The sequence below is a fragment of the Moschus berezovskii genome, chromosome 22, assembly GCF_049115385.1.
Source record: "Moschus berezovskii isolate FMDL1 chromosome 22, NW_MosBer_1.0, whole genome shotgun sequence".
NCBI classification, from domain to species: Eukaryota; Metazoa; Chordata; class Mammalia; order Artiodactyla; family Moschidae; genus Moschus; species Moschus berezovskii.
Genome location: NC_142481.1, coordinates 37164559 through 37189288, shown reverse-complemented (window position 1 = coordinate 37189288; position 24730 = coordinate 37164559). Strand labels below are relative to the sequence as shown.

The 24730-nt window shown below is 51.5% G+C and overlaps 1 protein-coding gene across 2 annotated transcripts in view; it reads left to right on the top strand.

Moving 5' to 3' along the window:
• Positions 1–2508: 2508 nt before the first annotated feature.
• Positions 2509–24730, top strand: part of NDRG4 (NDRG family member 4) — a 44358-nt gene continuing 22136 nt past the window's right edge. The window contains exons 1-2 of one of the 2 annotated variants that reach the window (XM_055412640.2): positions 2509–2666; positions 23441–23535. In XM_055412640.2, coding sequence (XP_055268615.2) covers positions 23464–23535 — 72 coding nt within the window. In that variant the 5' untranslated portion in view covers positions 2509–2666; positions 23441–23463. Of the gene's footprint in view, positions 2667–3138; positions 3344–23440; positions 23536–24730 lie in introns of those variants that run through there. The other variant, XM_055412639.2, reaches the window with a different exon arrangement.

The window sequence follows — 24730 nt, the reverse complement described above, 5'->3', positions numbered from 1 at the left end:
AGAATCTGCCTTGCAGTGCAGGGGACGCTGTTCCATCCCTGGTCTGGGGCAATCCCACATGCTGCAGAGCAACTAAGCCCAGGTGCTGCAGCTACTGAGCCCATGCTCCAGGGCCTGTGCTTTGCGACGAGAAGCCACTTCAGTAAGAAGCCCGCACACTGCAACTAGAGAGTAGCCCCCACTCGCCAAAACTAGAGAAAACCCATGCGCAGCAACAAAGACCCAGCACAGCCAATAAGTAAATAAAATATATATATATATATATATATATATAAAACTCTGCCACCCAACCTACCTCCAACACCATGCCTCCATCACAAGGATGAAGAAGAGCCTTGGAGTAAAAGGAATGAAAACCTTGCCCATCTACTGACTCAGCTGGGACTCCTCTGCCCAGCGTGACTGACTCCTCCAGAAGGGCTCAGAGCCCCCCTCCCTGCCTATACCTGAAGCAACTTTCCTTGATGCAGGCCCCGGCGAGGGCAGTGTTCCTACAATCACGTTGCTTCATCATCTGTTGAGTCGCTACATTTTCTTAGGACTTCATATCCTCAACCTGACCCCTTGAATGCCCACTTGGGGTTCATGCATTCTGAGCCAGGTGGGTTGTCCACATTACTTCAAGTCCCTGGCAGACACCATTCTGCACAGAGACAGTTGAGTCACAGTGTCAAAGCTGTTAGCAGGCAGCCTTTTACATCCTCCCGGGGCCTGTTTTCCTCCAGGGAATTTAGAACAGGCTAGGCCTCATGAATTGGAGAAGGAAATGGCAACCCACTCCAGTGTTCTTGCCGGGAGAATCCCAGGGACGGGGGAGCCTGGTGGGCTTCTGTCTATGGGGTCACACAGAGTCGGACACGACTGAAGTGACTTAGCAGCAGCAGCAGGCCTCATGAATTATGTTACTAGAACATCAGCAATCAGTTTTGTTCAGTGACTAGCTCTGAAATTATTGGAAAGGGTAGAATTCAGAAAAGCCTGAAAGAATCTCTAACACAATAATTACAGTTTTATCATCAGTAATCATAGGGGCTATTTACTGAGCATTTCAACCATGTGTCTGGCACTATACTAAAGCATTCTATGCCATCACTGAATTCTTAGGCACCCTCTGAGGTCAGCATCATCCCAGTTTCACAGAGTATGACATGAAGCCTCAGAGAAGATAAGTCACACACAGCCAGGAAATTGTAGAACCAGCCTGTGCTCTTAAGGACCAGCTCCAGACTTGTATCTATAGAACCAGCTTCCTGGGTGTTTTGCATGTAGAGGTTTACTCTGTCACCACCTCCCCTCAGCGTCCCCTTTGCAAAGGAGGAAACTGGGAGGCAAGGCTTTCCCCAAGGTGAGCCCCAGAGTTGTAAGGAGAACCCAAGCTTTCAGTCTATATACTGCACCCCAAGCAGGAATATGCACCCCATCTGGGGCCACCTAGTCTTACCAGATTCCTAAACATCGGTGAGTGGGTTAACTCAAGATCATAGTAGCTTCCTCCAAAGCCTGGAGTTGAGGGAAAGCTGGGACTACAAACCAGTCCAGATAAAGATCCAATGAAGGGGGGAGAGACCTTGAAGAATCACAGTGACCTCTCAGCCTGAAACATCCCAGACTGCCGAGATGACCTGGTCCCTCACAGTCACTGTGCCCCAGAAAGGCTGGAATCAGGAGGGGCAGAGCCCCGCCCGAAGTCAGTGGCGGAACCGAGTAGAACCCCGGTCTCCAGGAGCCCTCCACTTGAACTGTCTTCCCCAAGTGAAGTTTCTCAGGTCATCCCATTCTCCCTACATTAGGACTGGCGCTCCCTCTCTTAGGGTAACAGGTGAAAGCAAGGTCACTGGGTCTGACCAGAGGAAGCATGAGAACCAAAGGGGGCCTCAGGTTCCTACTGGCTCAGATGATGGAGGGTGAATGGCAGAGAGCAGGGACTTGGACACATTCTGTTAGGAGGATGGGGAGGAAGCTCTGGGGGTGGGGAGGGGGAACCTGAGGGCCCCAAACACGTGTGCCTGGAGTCACTCCCGCATGAGTTTCCCCGAGGAAACCCTCAGGCTCTGCAAACAGGGGATGACGACCCAAAGCCCCGCTGAGCACCTGGCTCTTCTAGACCCCCAGGACTGTCCCCAGCGGTTCCCAGCCAGCGACAGGGGCGGGGGAGGGGGTGCTGTCTCCTCCCGGCTCCCGGGGAATCTAAACAAAGACCGGGGCAGAGACCGTTCCCTCCCTCGAGAGCTCGACGCGGCGCGGCGACCAGGGGACGGGCGGGGCGGGCGGGGCCTCCCACCGCGCCCGGCGCACTCGGAACAGAGGGGACCCTTCCTCCGGGCGCCTGCTGGAGGTGAGGGGCAGGCAGATCAAGCCGGGCTCTCCGCTGGGTTCGGATGTCCAGGCGTCCAGGACGCTGCGGGAGGCGGAAGCCGCGCGCTCAGGAACCGCCTCCCGCGTCCAGCCCCCAGGCCCGGCGCAGCACCGGGACGAGCGCCCACGCTCCCCGCGCCCTCGTGGGCACGCCCCCGGCGGCGCGCCGCCCCCGGCCCGGCCCCCGCCCCCAGCCGCGGTGGCTCTGCGGAGGGGCCCCGGGTTGCCCGCACCTGCACCCGCGCGTTGGCGGCGGCGGCGCGGAGGCCTGGCTCCCCGCCTGCGCGTCTGTCTTGCTCGCGTCTCTCTAGGTGAGTCGGCAGCGCCCCGAGGCCCATCTCCCGCCACCCCCCGGCCACTGCGGCCGCGGCGGGCCCCCTGCCTCGGTGCAGCCCCCGCGCGCGACCCCGACCCGCGCGCCCTGTCGCCGGGCCGCACTTCGCCTAGGAGGGCGGCAGCTCCTCCCCACCCCACTCCTCCCCGCCAGGGCTCTTCCTCTTCGCCTTCCCGGCCCGACACGGGGACCCCCTCCCGGCCAGGGCCCCGCCGCACCGCGCCCACGCGCGCCCTCCCGATCGCGACATCGGGGGCGGCAGGGCCCTTTTGTACGCGCGGCGGGCAGAGGGGCCCCCTCCCGCCGCCTCCCGGAGTGTCACCCGCGCCCACCCCGCGCTCTCTCTCCGCCTCCCGGAGTTCACCCGGACCAGGTGGCGGCGGGCGCCTTTTAGGGGTGCGCGGTCGTGCAATTGGTGGATTTTTTTAAACCGGTTTGGAGGGGGGGAGCGCGGCGTGGGGGGCGGCGAGAGCGCTCCCGGCTCCCGGCGGCTCCTCCTGCTCGGCTCCTCGCTTTCCTACCGCTTCCCTCCTCGCCTCCCGCGCTCGCGTCCCCGGCTTCGCCGAGCGCACTCCCCCGACGCCGCAGCCGCGAGCCGGGCAGCGCCGCACGCCGAGATGAAGGTGCTGGGACACAAGATCGAGCTGCTGACAGGTACCGCCGGCCCTTCCCGGCCGCCGCCCCTCGGCGCGGCCTCGCCTCCCGCTACTTTCCGAGTTGGAGCAGGAGCCGGGCGCGGTGGCGGCGGCCGGGGCTTTGGGGTGTCTCGGGTTGGCGCAGGAGAAGGGGGTGCGGACACCAGCTAATTCCTGCCTTGTGCGCTGCGGGTTCCTGTGCGGAGCCGGGCCCCGGGAGAGGACTTGGGGCGGTGCCCTGCCCGGCTTTGCTCTCTGAGTCTCCGCGGCCCGGCGTCGGGGTGGGTAGAGCGCTTGCTGCCGGGACGTGGTCGGTGGAGCGGCCCGCTGGAGTCAAGCTCTAGTCAGGTCTTCAAAAGAAGAGAGGGAGCGTGGAGCCCCTGTCCTCTATCAGAGTCGCTCGGTTCCCCACAAGGAAGGAGCTCCCTGCGCTCCAATAGACCTGGGGGCTGGCGGGGGAGGGGGCTCGGATTTCCAGCTCCCTGCGACAATCTGAGCAGCCCTCCCTGGGAGGAGAAGTTACTCGCTGGGAGTAGAGGCCAGTGACCAGGAGAGTGGGGAGCCAGATTGGACCCTGATGACCAGGAAACTTCAGCCTTGGGCCCCTCTGAAGAAGTGGCCAGCCACTCTGCTGGAAAGCACATCCCTGGCACAGTGGCTGAAAACAAAAGAGGACCCTGGGTCTGCCCTGGAGAGGAGAAAGGAGACGGGGCAAGGGGTCTGCAGGGTGGAGACACTCTCCCAGACAGGAAGGGCTAACCCTACTGGTGGATCCTGGGGTCTCCCCAGGGGAGAGGCGCAGAGAGACCTAGGCAGGAGGATGGGGGCTGGGAACGGGGGACAGCAGGGAGGTCCAGATGCCCCCAGGTTCCGGGCTCTGGGGCGCTCAGTCAGTGTGTGCTGGAAGGACACATGGCACCTGGGAGGTTCAGTCCCTCGCCTGGAGGACCTTGCCACAGGGTGCATGGGAACAGAACAGTACAGCGAAGGGGGCTCGGTGTGGGGACACACTCAGGAAGCAGGTTGGAGCCTGAGGTGGGAGACAGGAGGGGAGAGGAGAGATTAGAGCAGGTGGCAGCATTTGAACTTCACCCTAAAAGGCAGATTTTCTATTAATGGAGAGGGAGGTAGTGCTATAGGCTGAAGAATGGAGGGACCAGCATATGCAGAGGGCTTGGGGATATGAGAGAGGCTTGAACTAAGCAGAGGCTGGAGGGCTGGAGTGTGTGGGATGGAGTGTGGGGGAGGGGGTAGGTGAAGTTTGGAGTTGTGGGTACGGGGTTCAAGTAACAGTGAACCCTCCTTGGCTCAGGCCAGGCTCGTAGAGAAGAGGAGATGGGCGCTGTTCCTGGAGCACTGGGAATACTGACCAAGCGCTCAGAAGAGCAAGATCTGAGCCCAGTTAGCCAATGGCACCCCCGCCAGTTCCCTGCCTATTTTCTTTGTAGAATTCACCTGAGGCAGGCCAGTCCTCCTGACTTCAAAGGGAATTGCACAGGTGGCTGGACTTGTTAATCCCCCAGAGGGAAAGTTTTCACCACCCCGTGGGTGGGTTTTTAGAGCTCCCCATGCAGAACAGAACTCCTGGATTCTTCTCCTTTTCCAGCCCGAGAAGGGCCTGGAGGAGGAATATTGGTGAGACATGTGTGGGGGCTCCGGCGGGGGTCCAGGCTTTGGGGTCCCAATACAGTGTACCCTCATCCTCTGGCTACACGGGTCAGGCCCCCTCCTCCCTCATCGGACAGACTTGCCCCGGTTCTCGCAGACCCTGTGCCCCTGGCCAGGCTGGAACAGGGCTCCCTCGGTCACTGTCTTCAGCCCTGGGGTCCCATTGCCATTTTCTCTCACCAGGCCCTCGGAGACAGGGCATGCCCCTACTCCGGTGGTTTTTCCAGCCTTCCCTCTTTCTCCAACTCCCTCCCATCCTCTTCCTGGTCCCACCAATCTGGGTTCAAATCCCAGTCCCTCTGCTGGCCAGCTGCATGATCTCAGATAGGTAGCTTAACCTCTCTGATACCAGTTTTCTCATCTTAGAGGTGAAACTGTTGACCCCTCCCTCTGTAAGCTGGGGTGAAGCTTGCTGAAATAGCACAGGTGACACACCTGGCTGGGGCCTGGGCCCTGGTGGGCCTCATCTTCCCTCAGGTTCCTTGGTCTTAGCTGTGATGGAAAAATCCGCCTGCCCTGGCTGATTGGCCACTAGAAAGTCTGGATCTGCTTTCACCCACTTTATCTCTGTTACATGCATCTGTGAAAATTTGACCCGTCTGCTCCATTGGCCAATGAGCAGGTTACAGGTGGTGGCTGGTTTCTTGTGGTGGCATACAGCAAACGCTCAATAATTGTTGACAAAGCCAGGCTCAGCAGCATCTCCAGGATAATTTCATAGAGGTCTCCAACTCCCTGCCCGCACATCAGCATTAGGAAATTATTTCACTGAATCTCCTTGTTCAACTCATGCTTATTTAGCTGTTTACAGTTTTCACATTCTCCCATTTTATTATTGTGATCATTTTACCAGCGAGGCCAGTCTCTGCCTCACGTCATTTGGCTGAGAAGAGGTGGTGCTTTGTTTCAAACCTGAGCCCTGAGCCATCCTGTGCGTTTCTAACTGCCTGGCTCCTCCGGGGCAGTCTCACAGCTGCTCTACCCTTCACTTTGCTCATCTGTGAAATGGGCTTGTCGTGGTACCGCCCACACAGTTGTGAGACTGTGTGTAAAACGTTGAGAGCAGCGTCTGGCAGGTGGGCAGCGAATGGCAGAGGTAGAGCTATTGTCCCTAAGCTGTGTCCTGGGGTCTCCTCCCCTTCCCTCTGTGCTCCAGTCACCGGATTCCTCCTTCAGGGAATTTCCAGCTCCTTTCTTCCTCTGGGCTCTCCATGCAACCCAGGCCTCCTGAGATGTGCCTCTGGGGGAATTCTGCTTCAGCCTTAGGTTCCCCGTCACATGGGAAGGGGAGACATGATTTTCTAGGGTTGGGTCCTGCTGGTCTGATGTCCACAGCTCTGACACAAGGTAGGGAAAGCTGGGTTCCCCTCACTTATGGGGCTAGAAGGATGCCCATGAATTGTTATGGGCAGCCCAAGCCTGTCTTTTTGTTTCAGCGAGAAGAGGGGCTGGTCCTTCACCCGCGAGCAGTGCTTAGGCAGCCAGCACTTAGTTTCCAGACACCTTTCCAGGGTCCTCCCGCACAGGGAGAGCAGGGATTCAAGAATCAAAGGGTGTGAATTTCAGAGTCTCCTCTGTGCTCTCAGCTCCTGAGCATATTCTTAATTTGTCCAAGCCTCCGTTTCTTTATCAATAAAATGGGAACAAAGGCCCTCCCTCGTTAGCATGGTAAGAAGGACCCAGGACTCTGTCCTGCCCACGCACAAGCTCTCTGCGGGCTTCAGAGGACAGACTCTCGGTGCCTTTTTTTATTCCTTAGTGAGATGGGAAAAGTGGGACATTTGTCTATTTGCAAGCAGGAAGGTGATGGTTTTTGTGCATTTGTTCTCCAGCAGTCTGTCTCTAGGAGGGTTCGGAGTCAGAGCTCTAAAATGGCAGAATTAAGGCTCTGAAAAATGGTCCCTTTGGAGCCTTAGTATTAGATGCTGGAAACTTTCAAAATATGCTTGGTGTGTGATTAGAAAGCTGAACTTTTGCCAGTTCAGTCTGGAATTTTGATTTCATTTTAATGCATGGAATGTGTATTTAAATAGTGTTAGATTGTGGGCAGATATATGGGCAAATATATCTCTGACCCATATTCTTATATGTGGGGGAAACTGAGGCATAGATTTAAACCCCCCCCACCCCTGGACCCTGAATCCTCATTGCTAGCCCATCCATTTTAGTAAACTTGACTGCTTCACTCAGGTGCTGGAATCAGGTGTGAAGGGACACGTGGGCTGCTGGAGCAGGGTGGGAAGAGAGCAGGTCCTTACACGGGTGTGGGGAGATGGGCAAGCTGCTTCAGTGGTGCAACTTTATGAAGGACAAGATGGCAATGATGTATCAAAAGCTCAAAACTATGTATGGTCTGTGACTCAGCAGTTGAATTTTTAGGAACAAATAAAGATGTGTTCAGAGGTGTTTGTTCGAGGATGTTATCCCGGAGTTGCTTACAGAAAGGAAAGAAAAACAATTGGCAACAACTTAAATGCCTAACAGTAGGGGAGGTTAAATAAACAGGAGTACATTCATACCAGGGGATCTCAGGCAGCGGTGAGTTAGGCTACTGAAAGTCACTTACCCACCTGAACAGATGTCTCCTGATATACATATAATAACGTGATGACAGCTCACACTTCTATGGCATTTGTCGTGTGCCAGGCACAGTCCAAAGCACTTTCTATATGTTAACTCATCATCATAACCACCCTATGAAATATGTGCTATTATTTCCTCCTTTCAGACAGATGAGGAAACCAAAGCGCAGAGAAGTTAAGTAACTTGCTTAAGGTCACACAGATGGCAAGTAACTGGCTGAAATTTCAACCAGGAGATCTGGCTCCAGAGTCCAAAAGATGTTTCAGAACAGTGTTTTTTATTTTTAAATGTACAGATTAGCGCTGGAAGTGAAAAGAGATAAGCAAAAATGTTAACAGTGGTTTCCTCTGGTTACTAGGTTCATATGTGATTTTTTACTTCTTTTTGCTCTTCTGTTATGACTTTTCTCAGTGAATGTATATTGCATGACATTCAAGTTCTATTTTTAAAAATGAAAAATTAACAAATGCATAGGGGGACGTGTGAAGCTCTGGGGGTCTGATGAAACCAGAATTCCTGGGGGAATTCTCAAGGTGGTCTGAAGTCTGCTTTTGTGGAGAGGGTATGTTCTTAGAAAACTCGAGGGAGGAAGTGTCATTCATGGTAGATATTGAACTTGCCTTTCCATAAGTATAGGGAGGAGGAAGTCATTGTAAGCAAAGTGGATAATACACAGCTGGGGTGTGTGTGTGTACACACGTGCTTGGCTGAATTTTGGCCCCCAAATATATTATGATCCTAATTCCTAGAAGGGCTTCCCTGATGGCTCAGCAGGTTAAGATGCAGGAGACACAGGTTCAACCCCTGGGTCAGGAAGATCCCCCTGGAGGAGGAAATGGCAATCCACTCTGGTATTCTTGCCTGGGAAATCCCATGGACCAAGGAGCCTGGTGGGCTACAGTTCATGGGGTTGAAAAGAGTCAGACACAACTGAGCGACTGAGCACATGTGCACAAAGATCTTATTTGCAGCATGTGGGATCTTTAGTTGTGGCATGTGAACTCTTAGTTGAAGTATGTGGAGTCTAGTTCCCTGGCCAGGGATCGAACCTGGGCCCCCTGCATTGGGAGTATAGTGCCTTAGCCAGTGGACCACCAGGGAAGTCTCAATCCTCAGGTGCTTTAAATACCAAACCACAGATGTACACTCCGACCAAAATGACCATACGTCTTTAGCCCCATAACCAATACCTTTGAGGACCGAGATGTTTTTTCAGTTCATGTTGGGGCAGGGGTGGGGAGAGCAGCGTAGGCCCTGGTGTCTGGTGATGCTCCAGTCCTTGGCAAGTGAGAATCCTGGCCTGTCCCACCTGGGCACACACCTGCTCCTCACCCATCAGGTGAGAGCTCTGGGTTCAGACCCCATCTCTGTGGTGATGAGTCCAGTCCACGCCCTCCCCCGAAGTGCAGACTCTAGAACCCCACTGGCAGCAACACCTGGCTTGATTCTAAGCCAACTGCCTGGGCTTTCCCCCCAGCTCCAACCTGTTTTTCCCAAGGCCTTCTGGGCCCATAAACAGCAGCTCTTTCCCTGCAGTGGCTCAGGACAAACCCAGATCACCCTGGACTCTTCTCTGTCTGTCATGCCCCACATCTGATCCACCTGCAGCTCCCGCCGGCTCTACCTTCAGAACATACCCAGAACCTGGGGACTGCCCACCACCTCCACCCCGGGCCTGCAGCATCTCTTTCCTGGGTTACTGCAGAGACTGGTCTCCCTGCTCCCACCCTCACGCCCTAGGTCTGCTCCACGCATAGCAGGAGGAGGGAGACTTTACCATGGAAATCCTATCACATCACCCTGCTGCTCAAAGCCCTCCAAGGCAGAGACTTCCCTGGTGGGCCAATGGCTAAGACTGCACTCCCAATGCAGGGGGTCCGGGTTCAATCCCTGGTCAGGGAACTAGATCCCACATGCTGCAACTTAAAAAAAAAAAAAAGATCCCACATACTGCAACAGAGACCCCACATGCCACAGATAAGACCCAGTGCAGCGAAATAAATATTTTTAAAAAACCGAAACCTCTAAGGTACCTCAGGAAAAGCCAGAGTTTTTCTAACAAAGCTTCTAGACGAAACGTGATCTGATGCCTCCTCCACCGTTCACTGTTGGTCCTTACCCTTTCCTCCCCACTCCCCTGCACTCAACTCTGCTCCAGCCATGCTGGCTGCCTTCCTCGCATCCAGCGGAAGCCACCAGGCAGACACCTGCCTCACGGCCTCCCTCTGCCCTGAGCGCTCCTCTCGGCATCCACACGGCCCCCTCCCTCACCTCCTCCACGCCTCTGCTCTCACCACCTTCTCGGTGAGGCCCGCTCTTACACTTGGCTTCAGATCACAGCCCCAGGCCCCTCCCCCTCCTGTGGCGCTGCTCGCTGACGCGCCTAGCACGTCTGACACGCCGTGTGTTTACTTGGGTTTGTTGATTGGAACTCTCCTGATAGTTCCTTAGACGTCGGGCTTCTTGTGTGATGATCGGACTTTTATCTCCGGTGCCTGAAACAGTACCTGGCACATAGTAGGTCAGTATTTGGCTATTGAATGAGTGAATAAATGAAGGCCGTAGACCTGGGCCACTCGGCTGCCCTGAGAGTGTGGTCATTCCTGTACCACATGGGCTGAGAATGGGGCGGGGGTGACATTTCCACAACCAGATGCTGCTATGAGAAGAAGCGGCCTAGGGTTGAGCGGCCCCGACACATGGCCCCCTTTCTGCAGACACTGTGTGTGACGCGGGGAGGCCTGGGAGTGGCTTGGGGTGCGTGATTTCCTGCCAGGTGTGTGTTGTTCCTCAAAACGGGAATCCATGAGGCAATTCAGAGGGGACAGGGGCTATCCAGGAGAGAATACCCAGTCAGAAAGCTGCTCCTTCAGGTGCTCTCTTTCCTGCAGACCACACTGCAGACCTGCGAACTGGGGGAGACTTGTTGCCTTGGCTTACCCGCCTTTGAATCTTGCACAAACATCCAGTATCTTTGTTTCTGGGATGTTTGCCAAATTAGGCAAAGATACAGGAGTGAATCGAGGCACCTGTGTTAAAGAAACTTGAGAATTTGTGGCCCCAAGTGCCAGACTGAGAGCTTTTAACTTTTGAATGTGGGTCATGGTTACCAGTGTTGATGCAGCTTCTGTGAGCCTGTGAGGGGTGGTCTGGAAGGGGCTGGCTCACTCTCCGAACTGAGAATGCTGCCCGCTGCAAAGAGGGGTCTGCGGCCCTGGAATTTCCCTGTGTCCCCTCGGGCAGGCCCCATCCTGTTCCTTTTCTTTGGGTTCCTTTAGCATGTTAGGCTGGGACTCCAAGAAAAATGTTCCAAGTTTAGATTAGCTTCAGTGGTATGTGACAGAAAGCCAAGGATAATAGTAATAGATTAAACAGCAGAACAGAAACACACTCACAGACATAGAAAACAAATTTATGGCTACCAAAGGTGAAAGTGGGGGGAGGGATAAATTAGGAATTTGGGATTAACAGATACACACTACTCTAAAATAGATAAACAAAGACCTACTGTATAGCATAGGGAACCATATTCAATATCTTGTAATAACCTGTAACAGAAAATAGTCTGAAATATATATGTAATATATAAAATATATGTATATAACTGAATCACTGCTCAGTACCTGAAACTAACACAACATTGTAAATCAACTATACCTCAATTAAAATATAGATAAAAGAAGATAAAAGTATATTTCCCTCTTATATAAGCAGAGGCTAGAGATAGGCCACCCAGAACTATGGCCTATAGTTCATGATTCTCAGGAACTTTGACGCTATCTGTAGTGCCACTCTACCACCTTTAGTATCCAGCCTCAGGGTCCAAAATGGCTGTCCAAGTTCCCACCATCACATCTGTATTCCAGTCAGCAAAAAGAAGGAAGGGTTGAAGAATGGCATGTCTCCTCCCTTTAAGACCACTATCCCAAAGTCACATGCTTCCATTTACATCTAACTGGCTGATTGTTGTCATAAATAGGCTTTATTCCCATTGTCTGTCTGCTCATCTAAAATTTGAAGATCTAGTATTAATACTATCAAGGGGAGAACAGATACTGGGGGACAATTAACAGTGTCTGCCCCAGTAGGACTTTTTCCTGACTCCATACAGAAGCTGCTTACATGGAATATATTGTTGGGATTCCAATTCTGTCTGCCCTTGGTCTCAGGGTTGGATCTGTTATGTCTGTGTTTATTATCCGGAACCACGTTGTGTGCAGAAACAGAGTTCACACATGGGTGCTGTGCCTCACCGGAAGAACATTTTATGAAAGAGCTGTGTTATGGCAACTCTCAGATGCACCTCTTTTTCATAACATCTCTGATATATCCTCTCTTGGTGAGGTGGGCACCAGGACCACTGTTTTGCCATCACGGTACACCAGAAGATGTAGTCTGGTGGGAAATCCTGGAGGTAGTAGTGGAGCCCTCTTGGGAAATGCTGTACCAGCGACATTCCTGATGTCAGAGGAGCTGGGACTCCATGGAAAAGCACAGCCAGCCACAACCTCAGGACAGAGTGGGACTTCCCTGGTGGTCCAGTGGTTAAGAATCCACCTACCAAGGCAGAGAATGCAGGTTCAATCCCCTGGTCAGGGAAGATTCCGCATGCCGTGGAGCAGCTAAGCCCACCACAACTACTGAAGCCAGCAAAGTCTAGAGCCTGTGCTCCATAAGAGAAGCCACTGAAATGAGAAACCCTCGCACTGCAGCTAGAGACTAGCCCCTTTAGAGAAAGCCCTCTTGAAGGAATGAAGACCCAGCGCAGCCAAAAAGAGAGAGAGCGCAATTCAGAAATATCAGATCCTGAACGTGAAGAAGTTTTATGAACATGGTAGCTTAGACAGGAAAGCGTCTGCCTGCAGTGCGGGAGACCCAGGTTCGATCCCTGGGTCGGGAAGATCCCCTGGAGAAGGAAATGGCAACCCACTCCAGTATTTATGCCTGGAAAATCCCATGGACCGAGGTTCCTGGTGGGCTACGGTCCATGGGGTTGTAAAGAGTCGGACACAACTGAGCGACTTCACTTCACAGCAACTGTACTTCAAATTTTTTTCTTTTTTTAAAAAAAATTTATTTATTTAATTGGAGGTTCATTACTTTATAATATTGTAGTGGTTTTTGCCATACATTGACATGAATCAGCCATGGTTGTGTATGTGTCCCTTATCCTGAACCTCCCCCAACTCCCTCCCCATCCCATCCCTCAGGGTCATCCGGTGCACCGGCTCTGAGCGCCCTGTCTCACGCATTGAGCCTGGACTGGCGATCTGTTTCACATACGGTAATATACATGTTTCAGTGCTATTCTCTCAAATCATCCCACCCTCGCCTTCTCCCACAGAGTCCAAGAGTCCAAAAGTCTGTTCTGTACATCTGTGTCTCTCTTACAGTCTCGCGTATAGGGTCATCGTTACCATCTTTCTAAATTCCATATATATGCGTTAGTATCCTGTATTGGTGTTTTTCTTTCTGACTCACTCTGCATAATAGGCTCCAGTTTCGTCCACCTCATTAGAACTGATTCAAATGCGTTCTTTTTAATACCTGAGTAATATTCCATTATTATACGTCAATGTTTTAAAAAAGAAAAAGAACTTACAAGAGTGACAGATGTGGGTCTAAGTCTAAAAGAATAAAATATTTTAAAGAATGAATTAGAGACGTTCTGAATGATAGGAACTCCTATGTTGGTGGCAGTTCCGCAGTTCCCTTGTGTGTATAGTAGGAATGAGCAAGTAAACAAAAATATTGGGGATAATGACAGCCAGGTTTCCCACTGTGGAAGAAAAACAATGACAAATAATAAAAGGAGGGAAGTTAGAATAAACTGAGTGGTGTTGAACTGGAATTAGAGATGTCAGTATAAATTCCAGATTTTTAATAGATATACAGATACATAGAGAAAAGTGTGTGTGAGGCAGAAAAATTATAAGATGAGTTTGGAGTAAATTAGAAGCTACTAAAAAATAAAAAAAGACAGCGAATGGTGAAAGGACCCAGGAGCCAACTTAAAGAACTCCCAATGGCCAAATCTGGCACAATCAGAACAATAAAATAATAATGGAAATGGATTATAACCCATAGAATAAAATAAGTAATCAAATAAATCAGTGAATGGCGAAGAAAAGACAGCTCTGTTTCTTCCAGGAGAAATCGAATTAATAAACGTGGAAGGGATGATGGAAATGGAAAGCGATCTTCAGGCAAATGCCACTGTCATAACTGTAGGCAAGCCTCGGCCGTAGTTGCTAAAATTAGTGGGCGGAAAGTATGATGAGAAAGGAGATGTCTGCGTAGTCTCCGAGTATCTTCCCACAAGATAGGTGTTAGTTACAGAGGGGAAAATAGTAACTTCACACTGGAGAAACCGGGCAGAACCTGAATCAGGTGATCAAGCTCAGCGTTTCCCGGGAATAAGACAGACTGACATCTTGCACCCCATGAAATGGTACAGTGACAGGGGCACACCTCTTCTGCTGTATTCTTGCGAAAAATACAAAACCTCGGTCTAATCATAAAAACAAAACAGACAAACCCAGACCGAGGGACAGTCTACCGACTTTAACGACTCAGTGTTTCTCGGGTGTCCGCATCACAGAAGACAGGCTGAGGAGCCATCCCCGACAGGAGACCACGTGACAGCTAAGGGCAGCGCGGCCTCCTGGACGGGGGACTGCTGGAAACACTGGTGAAACTCCTTGACGGTCTGCAGCTTGCTTCACCGTAGTGTATCCGTATTTTCTTTCCTGGCTTCTCTCATTGTTTAAGGTTCCGTAGCACGGTGACATTCCAGAGGAAGCCGAATGAGAAAGTTTCTGTGCTTTTTTTTTTTTCTGTGATTTTTCTGTAAATCTGAAATTATTTCAAAATAAAAAGTTAAAATGTAGGGGGCAGTATTAATTTCATCAATAATGGTTGTTTTTTTTTCTTTTCTATGGGTACATAAAATGTTAGTGTCAGCTCCAATCGATGGTATCTTAGATTTGATAAGATCTGCTATGTAGAATAAAAGTCTCCTTTTAGACTCTTCCAAATACATATTCTTCCTCTGAGATGATCATTGTTAGTCACCCTGATTCATTCGAGCACCTTTTTTCTTTTTTAATTTGCAAATGTACCTGTTCCATGCATGTATTTTTCACATAAATGGGCTTATTTACTTATTATTCTGTACCATGCCTTTTTCTCTTACCTGCGTATTTTAGAATGCCTTCCCTATCTGTTAGAGTGGAGCTGCCCCATTTTTTAAATAGCTGTATGGTGCTCTGGGGTATAGATGTGCCAGGGCTTATTTAACCGTTCTCCTGACATTTATTTTCCTTGTGATGATTCTTTTCACTTTCTTTCCTATTCCAAAGAACGCTGCAGAGTGCACCCCTGTGCATAGCCTCTTCGTGTTTTTCTTCAGGATAAACACTTAGAGACAGAATTGTTGAGAGAGATTTGCATTTTTACCAACTGCCAACTTGCCCACCAAATAAAGTTGAACCCACTGCAGTCCAGCCACTGGTGTATGAGAATATGTATTGTTTCCCCACAACCTCATTGACACTGAATGTTACCAGTCATTTAATACTTTACAGTCTGAGCAAAGACTCATTCAGTCATTCATTTCATGTCCTTCCACAAACACACATCGTGTCAGAAAACATTAACAACTCATTTTCATTATTATTGTTGTTGTCGTTGTTGTGGGCATGTGATGGGGAAAGGCATTTCAGGCAGAGGGAACAGCATGCACAGAAGCACGTGCTCCCTGCAGGAAGAACGGGATGACTGAGTCAGCTGGGGTCTTTAGCTGTGAGTGTCGGCCTCCAAATATGGCTGCCTTAAGCACAGTGGGAGAGTGAGTGAGTGTGTGTGTGTGAGTGTGTGTGTGAGTGTGAGTGTGTATGAGTGTGTGTGTGTGAGTGTGTGAGTGTGTGTGAGTGTGTATGTGAGTGTGTGTGAGTGAGTGTGTGTGAGTGTGTGTGTGAGTGTGTATGTGAGTGTGTGTGAGTGAGTGTGTGTGTGTGAGTGTGAGTGTGTATGAGTGTGTGTGTGTGAGTGTGTGAGTGTGTGTGTGTATGTGAGTGTGTATGAGTGAGTGTGTGAGAGTGTGAGTGTGTGTGAGTGTGTATGTGAGTGTGTGTGAGTGAGTGTGTGTGAGTGTGTGTGAGTGTGTATGAGTGTGTGTGTGTGAGTGTGAGTGTGTGAGTGTGTGTGAGTGTGTATGAGTGAGTGTGTGTGAGTGTGTGTGTGTATGTGAGTGTGTGTGTGTGAGTGTGAGTGTGTGAGTGTGTGTGTGTGTATGAGTGAGTGTGTGTGAGTGTGTGTGTGTGTATGTGAGTGTGTGTGAGTGAGTGTGTGTGAGTGTGTATGTGAGTGTGTATGAGTGAGTGTGTGTGAGTGTGTGTGTGAGAGTGTGAGTGTATGTGAGTGTGTGTGAGTGTGAGTGTGTGAGTGTGTGTGAGTGTGTATGAGTGAGTGTGTGTGAGTGTGTGTGTGTGAGTGTGTGTGTGAGTGTGTGTATGAGTGTGTGTGTGTGAGTGAGTGTGTGTGAGTGTGTATGTGAGTGTGTATGTGAGTGTGTATGAGTGAGTGTGTATGAGTGAGTGTGTGTGAGTGTGTGTGTGTGAGAGTGTGAGTGAGTGTGTGTGAGTGTGTGTGTGTGTGTGTGGGCAGAGTGGCGATGGTTGTGGAGAGAGAGGAATTCATGGGCCCAAATCAAGGAAGAAGCCGGAGACGTGGTCTAGGTCAAGTTTGGCATAAAGCAAGGGGCTGTAATGGGAGAGGAAATGGAGGCTGGGCCAGAACACAAGATCATGTTCCCTGCAGCCTCCTGTTAGGCCATCTACCCCAGGGTAACAGAATCTGTGTAGAGTAGGGTTGTTGTTTTTTTATGGGGTGTGGAGCGGGGGCAGTTGGCCGCAATGCAGCCTGCAAGATCTAAGTTCCCTGACCAGGAATTGAACCTGGGGCCCTGGCAGTGAGAGCACTGAGTCCTGAGCCACTGGACCACCAGGGAGTTCCCTCGAGTCAGGTTTAAGAGCACGGGCTCTGGGGCTCCTCCTTGGATGCGCCACAGGGGACTTGCACCTGTCACTCCCCCCGGGCGCCTGTTCTTGCTCACCTGTGAGATGGGGATGCTGAGGGAAGGTCCGTCTCCATCCCAGGCCCACTGCCCTCTGTCCCAGCCCTCTGGGGTCAGCATCCGGACAGTGAGAGTGACATGAAGGGCCAGCTACTCGGACAGCTCTAAACCCTTTAACAGTGCAGCTGGAAGCGAAGTTCCTGATTTCTGGGTCCCTGAGTTCTGGGACTTCTTTTCAAACCACAGTGCTGGCGTGGCATGGGTAGATGGAAGGGCATCCGGTGCCCAGGCTTGAGCATGAGTCTGAACCTGCCCTAGGCGACCTCCTTCTCAATCTGCGGCACAGACCCCTCCTGGGCGGAGCTGCCCAGGCCAGATTGGCTCTGCTCCTTGTTCCGCTGGCTCGAGGCTCTTCTCGAAATGGGATGTCATAAATAGGACTTTCAGGAGTGCACCACCCAGAGCGCACCTTGGACCCTGACCCTGACCTGCCAGAGACCCCCTCCCTCCAATGACTGAAAAAATGAGAACGTTCGACATCTTTCACAGTTTGGTTTCTCCCCTCCCACGAGATCTGTTCACCTGCATACGCTGACTTCACCCTGTTGGCGTCTGGCCTTCCTTCTCTTTCAGCTCTTGTGCTTCTCAGGGGGCAGCTCAAGGGGTTTTGGGGTGGGCAGCGATTCTTTACTGTGCGGCAGTGTCCCCAGGCAGCCTTCCTTGCCTCTGACTACTAACCACTGTAGGCGCCCCCGGTTGCTGCTGCTGCTGCTAAGTCACTTCAGTCGTGTCCGACTCTCTGTGACCCCATAGACGGCAGCCCACCAGGCTCCCCCATCCCTGGGATTCTCCAGGCAAGAACACTGGAGTGGGTTGCCATTTCCTTCTCCAATGCATGAAAGTGAAAAGTGAAAGTGAAGTTGCTCAGTCGTGTCCGACCCTTAGCGACCCCACAGACTGCAGCCTACTAGGCTCCTCCATCCATGGGATTTTCTAGGCAAGAGTACTGGAGTGGCTTGCCATTGCCTTCTCCGCCCCAGTTGCTGAGACAAGCTCATATCAAGCTCAAATCCAGATGCCCCCTACTACTGACTGAGCTGGGCTTCCACTCAAAGATGGCTTTATTCCATAGGATGCATAACTGCCACTGATCAGTTTAATTGAAGCATTTATTGAATAGGTTCGGGGTTTCCCAGGTGGCTCAGTAGTAAAGAACTCACCTAGCTGATGCAGGAGATACGGGTTCATTCCCTGAGTCAGGGAGATCCCCTGGAGAAGGAAATGGCAAACCACTCAACTATTCTTGCCTGGGAAATCCCATGGACAGAGGAGCCTGGTGGGCTACAGTAGTCCACGGGGTCGCAAACAGTTGGACATGACTGAGTGACTACCCACTAACTACACACCTCAGGAACGATCATAGTAATCATTTACATTTTTAAGCCTATTAAGTCTGAGGGTTCACATGGCCCAGGTCTCAGCACAGAATCACATTTAAAGAAGCACAAACTCAGCAACCAAAAGTAATAGAAAAGAAATGCAATTCCTTTTAAAGAATTCACCCACCTTCACTCTGCTCTCGGGCCCCTTTCCGTCACCCGGCCAAAGAGCCCTTGCTTTCTCTCCCTTACCCCTTTCCTGTCCCTTTCTTGCAAACATCAGCAGAGCCTCCCTGCCAGCAGGTATGAACCCTTCCTTAGACAGGAGACAAGAGAAAAAGAAAGTCCTCAAGTAGGCAGAGGAAGGTTAGGAGGACCGCAATCAACTCTGTGATTTTTGTCCCATCCAAATGGGTATAGAAATCTACTTTAAACACACATTTCTCAGACTCACAGATTTAGAGAATGAACTTATGGTTCCTGGGGTTAGGGGAAGACTGTGGGGAAGGGATAGGGGGTTTGGGAGGGACATGCACACACTGCTACATTTAAGATGGATTACCAGCTGGGACCCACTGCATAGCACAGGAACTCTGCTCAATGTTCTGTGGACGCCTGCACGGGAGGAGAGTTTGGGAGACACTGGATACACGTTATGTGTGGCTGGGCCCCTTTGCTGTTCACCTGGAACTGTCACAACATTGTTAATCGGCTACACCCCAATACAGAAAAAAAAAAGTTTACAAAATAAAAGAACACCTGGTATATAGTAAAAATGCTAAAAAAAATTTACAAAAACACACTCCTATCTGTTCTCTTTGTTGTACCTCAAAGCTTTCTGAGCTGGGCAAAGGGAGGCTGCCACTCCCATTTTGCATATAAACAATCCTGTTAGTCGCTTGCTCAAAATAAAGCTAGGCAGTGAGTGATGCAGAAGAGACTCCAGTAACTCCGGGCCTAACCACTGGGAAGCTGAGGGCTGGAATTCATCCCAGGCCCATTTGTTTCTAACACTGTGTTGCCTTTAGGGACTCGGGGATGAAGAGGAGGGGAAAGACAGAATGAAAAGGTCCATCGCTGTTGCTCCAAGACCCCCCTCCCCCAGGACCTCCCACCCCACCTGCTCTGTGCTCCCTGACTCAGTACAGACCTGACTCAGGCTTCCTTGTGGGACTTGATAGGAATCTCACTCTTGTTTTTGAAAGCTTTTTTCCAGTTTTATTGAGATACCAAAGTTGACATATAACATTGTATAATAAGTTTGAGGTATACAATGTATTGATTTGATAGGAATCTCATTTTCTTATAACGTTATCTAGCTGCCTTTTTTAAGTTTTTAAAAATTATTTATTTCTCGGGTTGCTGGATCTGGGTTGTGCAGCGAGCAGGGGGCTACTCTCCAGTGGCAGTGCATGGGCTTCTCATTGCAATGGCTTCTCTTGTTGTGGAGCACGGGCTCTAGGGCGCTCAGGCTTCAGCAGCTGTGGCTCGCTGGCTCTAGAGCACAGGCTCAATAGTTGCGGCTCACGGGTTTAGTAGCTCTGTGCCATGTGGGATCTTCCTGGATCAGGGATTGAACCCACGTCTCCTGCATTGACAGGCAGATTCTTTACCACTGAGCCACCAGGGAAGCCCTGTCTTTTTTTTCCTCGATCACAACTCTTTTCGGAAGGAACTTGTCTGCCACCACCCTGTGGGAATGCCTGCTCTGGCCTCTGTTCTGGAGCCCCACACCACCACCTGCTGGGCCCTGGGGTGTCCCTGTTTTCCTGGGCTGCGACATCCCCGGTTCTCTGGAGCATGAGGTTTCTCTTTGCAGCCCCCTTCCCCACCACCCCCTCCCTCACAGGCCATCTGTCCCCGCACTGCCCACTCTCAGCCCTTTTAATAGCACCGTCCTTGGGGAGGATGGGTCTCCAGGGTGGTTTCGTAACAGACCTGGGTGAGGGCGGGGACATCCCGGTCCTGCCAAGGCGTTTAACAGAGTCGGGTATTCAGGGAGGCTGGAGGCTAAAGACGCCCTTGTGGGGAAGAGACTTCCAGGGTGGGGCCCTTCTCTGAGCTCCCCCCATGGAGGGATGAATGTGCACACATCAGAAAGGATGGAAGAGAAAGTGGGGGAGGGGACAGAGGACACCATTCTAAAAATACAGCCCATGTGCATTGTGTTAGCCGTTTCCCTGGAAACCACTGGGAACAGAGAGCTCCAGGGTGGCACAAGGTGCGGGGACCTGGGCGCCTGGGCGGGCAGGGGCCTTCCTGCCTGGTCTCTTCATGCTGGAGACCAGGCTCTGCCAGGGGTGGCGGCACAGAGCTGGATTCACCTTCCAGAAGGCTTGGGTGGCCAGCAGCTGGGACCCAGCCCAGCCTCAGCACATCTCAACCCCAGACTAGACTGAGGTGGGGACCACCACGCAATTACAAGACACCATCTTGATAGCATTCTGAGGGCTAGTGTTTCCTGCTTCAGATAGGATGGAAGGAAGCCCAGGGGAGATGTGGAGCTGCAACCTAGTCTCAGGCCCGCCCACAGGAAATGGGTTCCAGCCGAGGTCCTTGGGTCCCAGGCAACCACTGTGCCCACTCCCCATCACTAGGGCTTCTATAGGGAGAAGCCAAAGGAGCAGGGGTGGGCAAGGAATGGGGGTACCTTCTTGACCAACCAGCTAGTGGGATGGTCAGCCTTTCAGGGCAGAAAGGAAAGTCTGAGGGCTTCGCCTTTAAGAAAGACTGATGACAGAATTGGGAAGGAAGGAGAGAGGGGAGGGAGGGAGGCTGGGAAGAAGAATAGGAAGCCGTCCTTCCAGGACAGACAGTGTCACAGAACCAGCACAGGGCTGGATGAGGAATCCAAGGACTTCAGTTCCAGGCCTGGCCCCGTCTGGGCGGGCCGTGGAACTTCTCTGAGCTTTGGTTATCTCATCGCATTTCCCATCAGGGTGAAATCTAACAACACAGAAAAGTGCCTTGGGAGCCGTGGAGTGCTTTGCAAGAATAAAGAATTGTTAATGATCTTCAGGTAGTCTTTCTTAATGGTTTATTTTCCCCCGATTTCAGACTGTAGGCGCTAGTTTTCTGTCCTTCATGCTGGGATAATACCTGTTAACTTTATAAAAAGCCTTCCAGGCTTTATTTATTATTTTTTGGTGAAACTATTCATATTTCTCATAATTTGGATGATATTGTATGTTTTATAACTTCTTTTAAAAAGTCTATTACAACAGAAGCATTTTCTCATGTTATTAAATAATCTTACAAGGTATTGTCTTCCCTATTTGTGGGCATTTGGCTTCTTTTAGTTTGGTTTTTTTCCCCCTGTATTATAAATGGCACTGGGGTGAGCTTTCTTAGAGATAAATCATTAGATGCAGCTTTTCCTAAGGAAATCATATGGTTTCCTTAGGAAATTTGTCCCAGGGACAGGACTGCTGAGTCCAAGAGTAAGAACCTTTTAAATGATTTTAATTCAGTTCTGTAGAACTGCCCTTCAGAGAGATGTATCAGTTTATACACTTACAAGCAGTATAAGAAAAGTGCCCATTTTAGTGCATCTTTGCCAGCACCTCAAACTGTACCAATTCCATTAGCCAAAATAAAAAATATCTTGGACGTCTAGTGAGCTTTAATATTTTCCCCTGTATTTATTGGCTTTCACTTTTCACTTTCATGTGTTGGAGAAGGAAATGGCAACCCACTCCAGTGTTCTTGCCTGGAGAATCTCAGGGACGGGGGAGCCTGGTGGGCTGCCGTCTATGGGGTCGCACAGATTCGGACACGGCTGAAATGACTTAGCAGCAGCAGCAGCAGCAGTAATTCTTTTATGAGTTCTCAGCTCATATTCCTGCCTAGCGTTTCTCTTGGTGTATTCTTATTTATGCCACCCTACAGTACCAGAACTACAAAGCCTCTTGACGAAAGTGAAAGAGGAGAGTGAAAAGGTTGGCTTGAAGCTCAACATTCAGAAAACAAAGACCATGGCATCTGGTCCCATCACTTCATGGCAAATAGATGGGGAAACAGTGGAAACAGTGTCAGACTTTATTTTTGGGGGCTCCAAAATCACTGCGGATGCTGATTGCAGCCATGAAATTAAAAGACACTTACTCCTTGGAAGGAAAGTTATGACCAACCTAGACAGTATATTAAAAAGCAGAGACATTACTTTGCCAACAAAGGTACGTCTAGTCAAGGCTATGGTTTTTCCCGTGGTCATGTATGGATGTGAGAGTTGGACTCTGAAGAAAGCTGATTGCCGAAGAATTGATGCTTTTGAACTGTGGTGCTGGAGAAGACTCTTGAGAGTCCCTTGGACTGCAAGGAGATCCAACCAGTCCATTCTAAAGGAGATCAGTCCTGGGTGTTCATTGGAAGGACTGATGCTAAAGCTGAAACTCCAATACTTTGGCCACCTCATGTAACGAATTGACTCACTGGAAAAGAGTCTGATGCTGGGAGGGATTGGGGGCAGGAGGAGAAGGGGACGACAGAGAATGAGATGGTTGGATGGCATCACTGACTCGATGGACATGAGTGAACTCCGGGAGTTGGTGATGGATGGGGAGGCCTGGCGTGCTGTGATTCATGGGGTTGCAGAGTCGGACACGACTGAGCGACTGAACTGAACAGTCCCAGTGAAGAATGGTGGTGCCAGGCTAGATGGATTGTGGAGTCTTGGCACCCTTTCTGTCTGCCTTCCCCCCAACACTGGATCCTCCAGACACACACTTGTGTACATATGACCCTTACTCTCCTGGGGTTCAGAGGCCAGAGTCTCCCCGGAACCTGCAGCCATTAGGCCTGAGCCACTCCGCCTGTTGGCTGTGGCTGAGGGGTCACAGTGTCACCCCTCCCCACTCGTGGTGTGTCATGACTGGCACCCCTTCCTTCAGTGTCACACTACCAGTCCCCCCCCAGAGCCCCCCTCGCCCAGGCTTGTCCTAAGCACTGAGGACAGCCCTCAGCTCCCTTCTGTGTCCTCTGTTTCCTCCAGACCCCACTCTCCACTTCTGACCACAGGGGGCTTCTGTCTGCTTCCCATCCTGTGTCTGGCTTCCCCACACGTGTCCCCCTGCTTCTTAATAAATGGAATTCACTTGAAATTGTTTCAAGGGTCATCGTATATTGTGTCGCTTTGTTTTCCTTTCTTTTTTTTCCTCTCCTTTTCCTTCCTCCCTTCTTTTCTTCCCTTTTCGCCCGTTCTTCCTTTTTTCGGGGGCTTGGGGGGAACATGTTTTAAGAACAAATAATGTCATGACCTCCCCTGAGCCTTGCTGCCGGGGATGGAGCGGAGCAGTCGGGGGCGGGGGGTGCCTGGTGCTGTCCCAGTGCGGGGTGGCGCTGTCCTCTCCGCCGGGCTGAGACATCCCCGCCGCACCAGGCGCTAACCCCCGTGCTCTCCCTCCCTTCCCAGGGCTCCTGCTCCACGACGTGACCATGGCCGGCCTGCAGGAGCTGCGATTCCCCGAGGAGAAACCCCTGCTCCGGGGCCAGGACACCGCAGAGCTGGTAAGTAGTCGCGCCTTCGCGGTCCTGGGGGCGGAGGGCGCCACCTCGTGGCTACGAAGGAAACTGCGCGCCTTTTCTCTGGTCTGACTGAAGGCAAGCCGCTGACCGTCCATCCTTCTAGTCTGGCTGATGGCAAGGAGCTGACCCACCGAACCGCGACGTGAGCCAAGCGCCAGGAATCCTCAGGCCACCCTGGGAAGCCTTATCCCTGCCGGGAGAGAGTTCCACCCGGGCTGAGCGCCCACGCAACTAACATCCAGCCAGCTTCGCTGGGGCTTTGGCTCTCTTTGAGGCAGGGAGGCTCTTTAGAAGAGTTATTCTCATTTCAGTGATGAGAGAATTGAAGCACAGAAACGTTAACTCACTTGGCCAGGGTCACACAGCTATCAGGGAATGAGGCTGTATTCAACCCCTGGTTCTGGGCAGCCTTTGGACCCCAACAGGGTCCCCACTGGCCAGTGCTGCCTCCAGCAGCAGAACCACGCTTCCCCACTCACTCAACCCTTTCAGGTCTGCACCTTCTCTTTTTTCCTCAGAAGCCTCTGAGATAGGTGGGCAGGTATTACCAGCAGAGCCCCAAGGAGCAGTGGGCCCAAGGCACTGGAGGTTGTTATTTTACCTGAAAGGGCCCTCATCAGGACCCCAGACATCAGATTCCAGAATTAATTCTGCCCACGCTTTCTAGTAATGGTCACGTCCAGCATGGCTTCCCTTTCCCTCCCTGCAAGGAAAACCTGGGGGTCCACTGCTCGTGGAATTCTGGGGCAGCACAGCCGCAGCTGTCTGCTGGTTATGCTGCCAGGCCCCCTCACTTTACAGATGGGGAAGCCGGGATCGCAGTCCCCGGGTGCTCAGCACACCCCCTTTCTGCCCTGCCCCCACCTCCCGCAGCCTCCCTCCAGAAGGAGGTGAGCCCCAGAGCACTGAACACCGCTTGTGGGGACAGAGTGGCTGTGCAGGCCCCAGGGGGCCTGCTGTGTGAGGCTGGCAGGCCTGCCCCAGAGGAGGGCACATTTTTTAAATTTTATTAATTGTCTAACTCTATGGACTGGAGCCCTCCAGGTTCTTCTGTCCTTGGGATTTCCCAAGCAAGAATACTGGAGTGGGTTGCCATTTCCTCCTCCATGAGGTCTTCCCGACCCAGGGATCAAGCCTCCATCTCTTGCATCTCCTGCGTTGGCAGGCAGGCTTTACA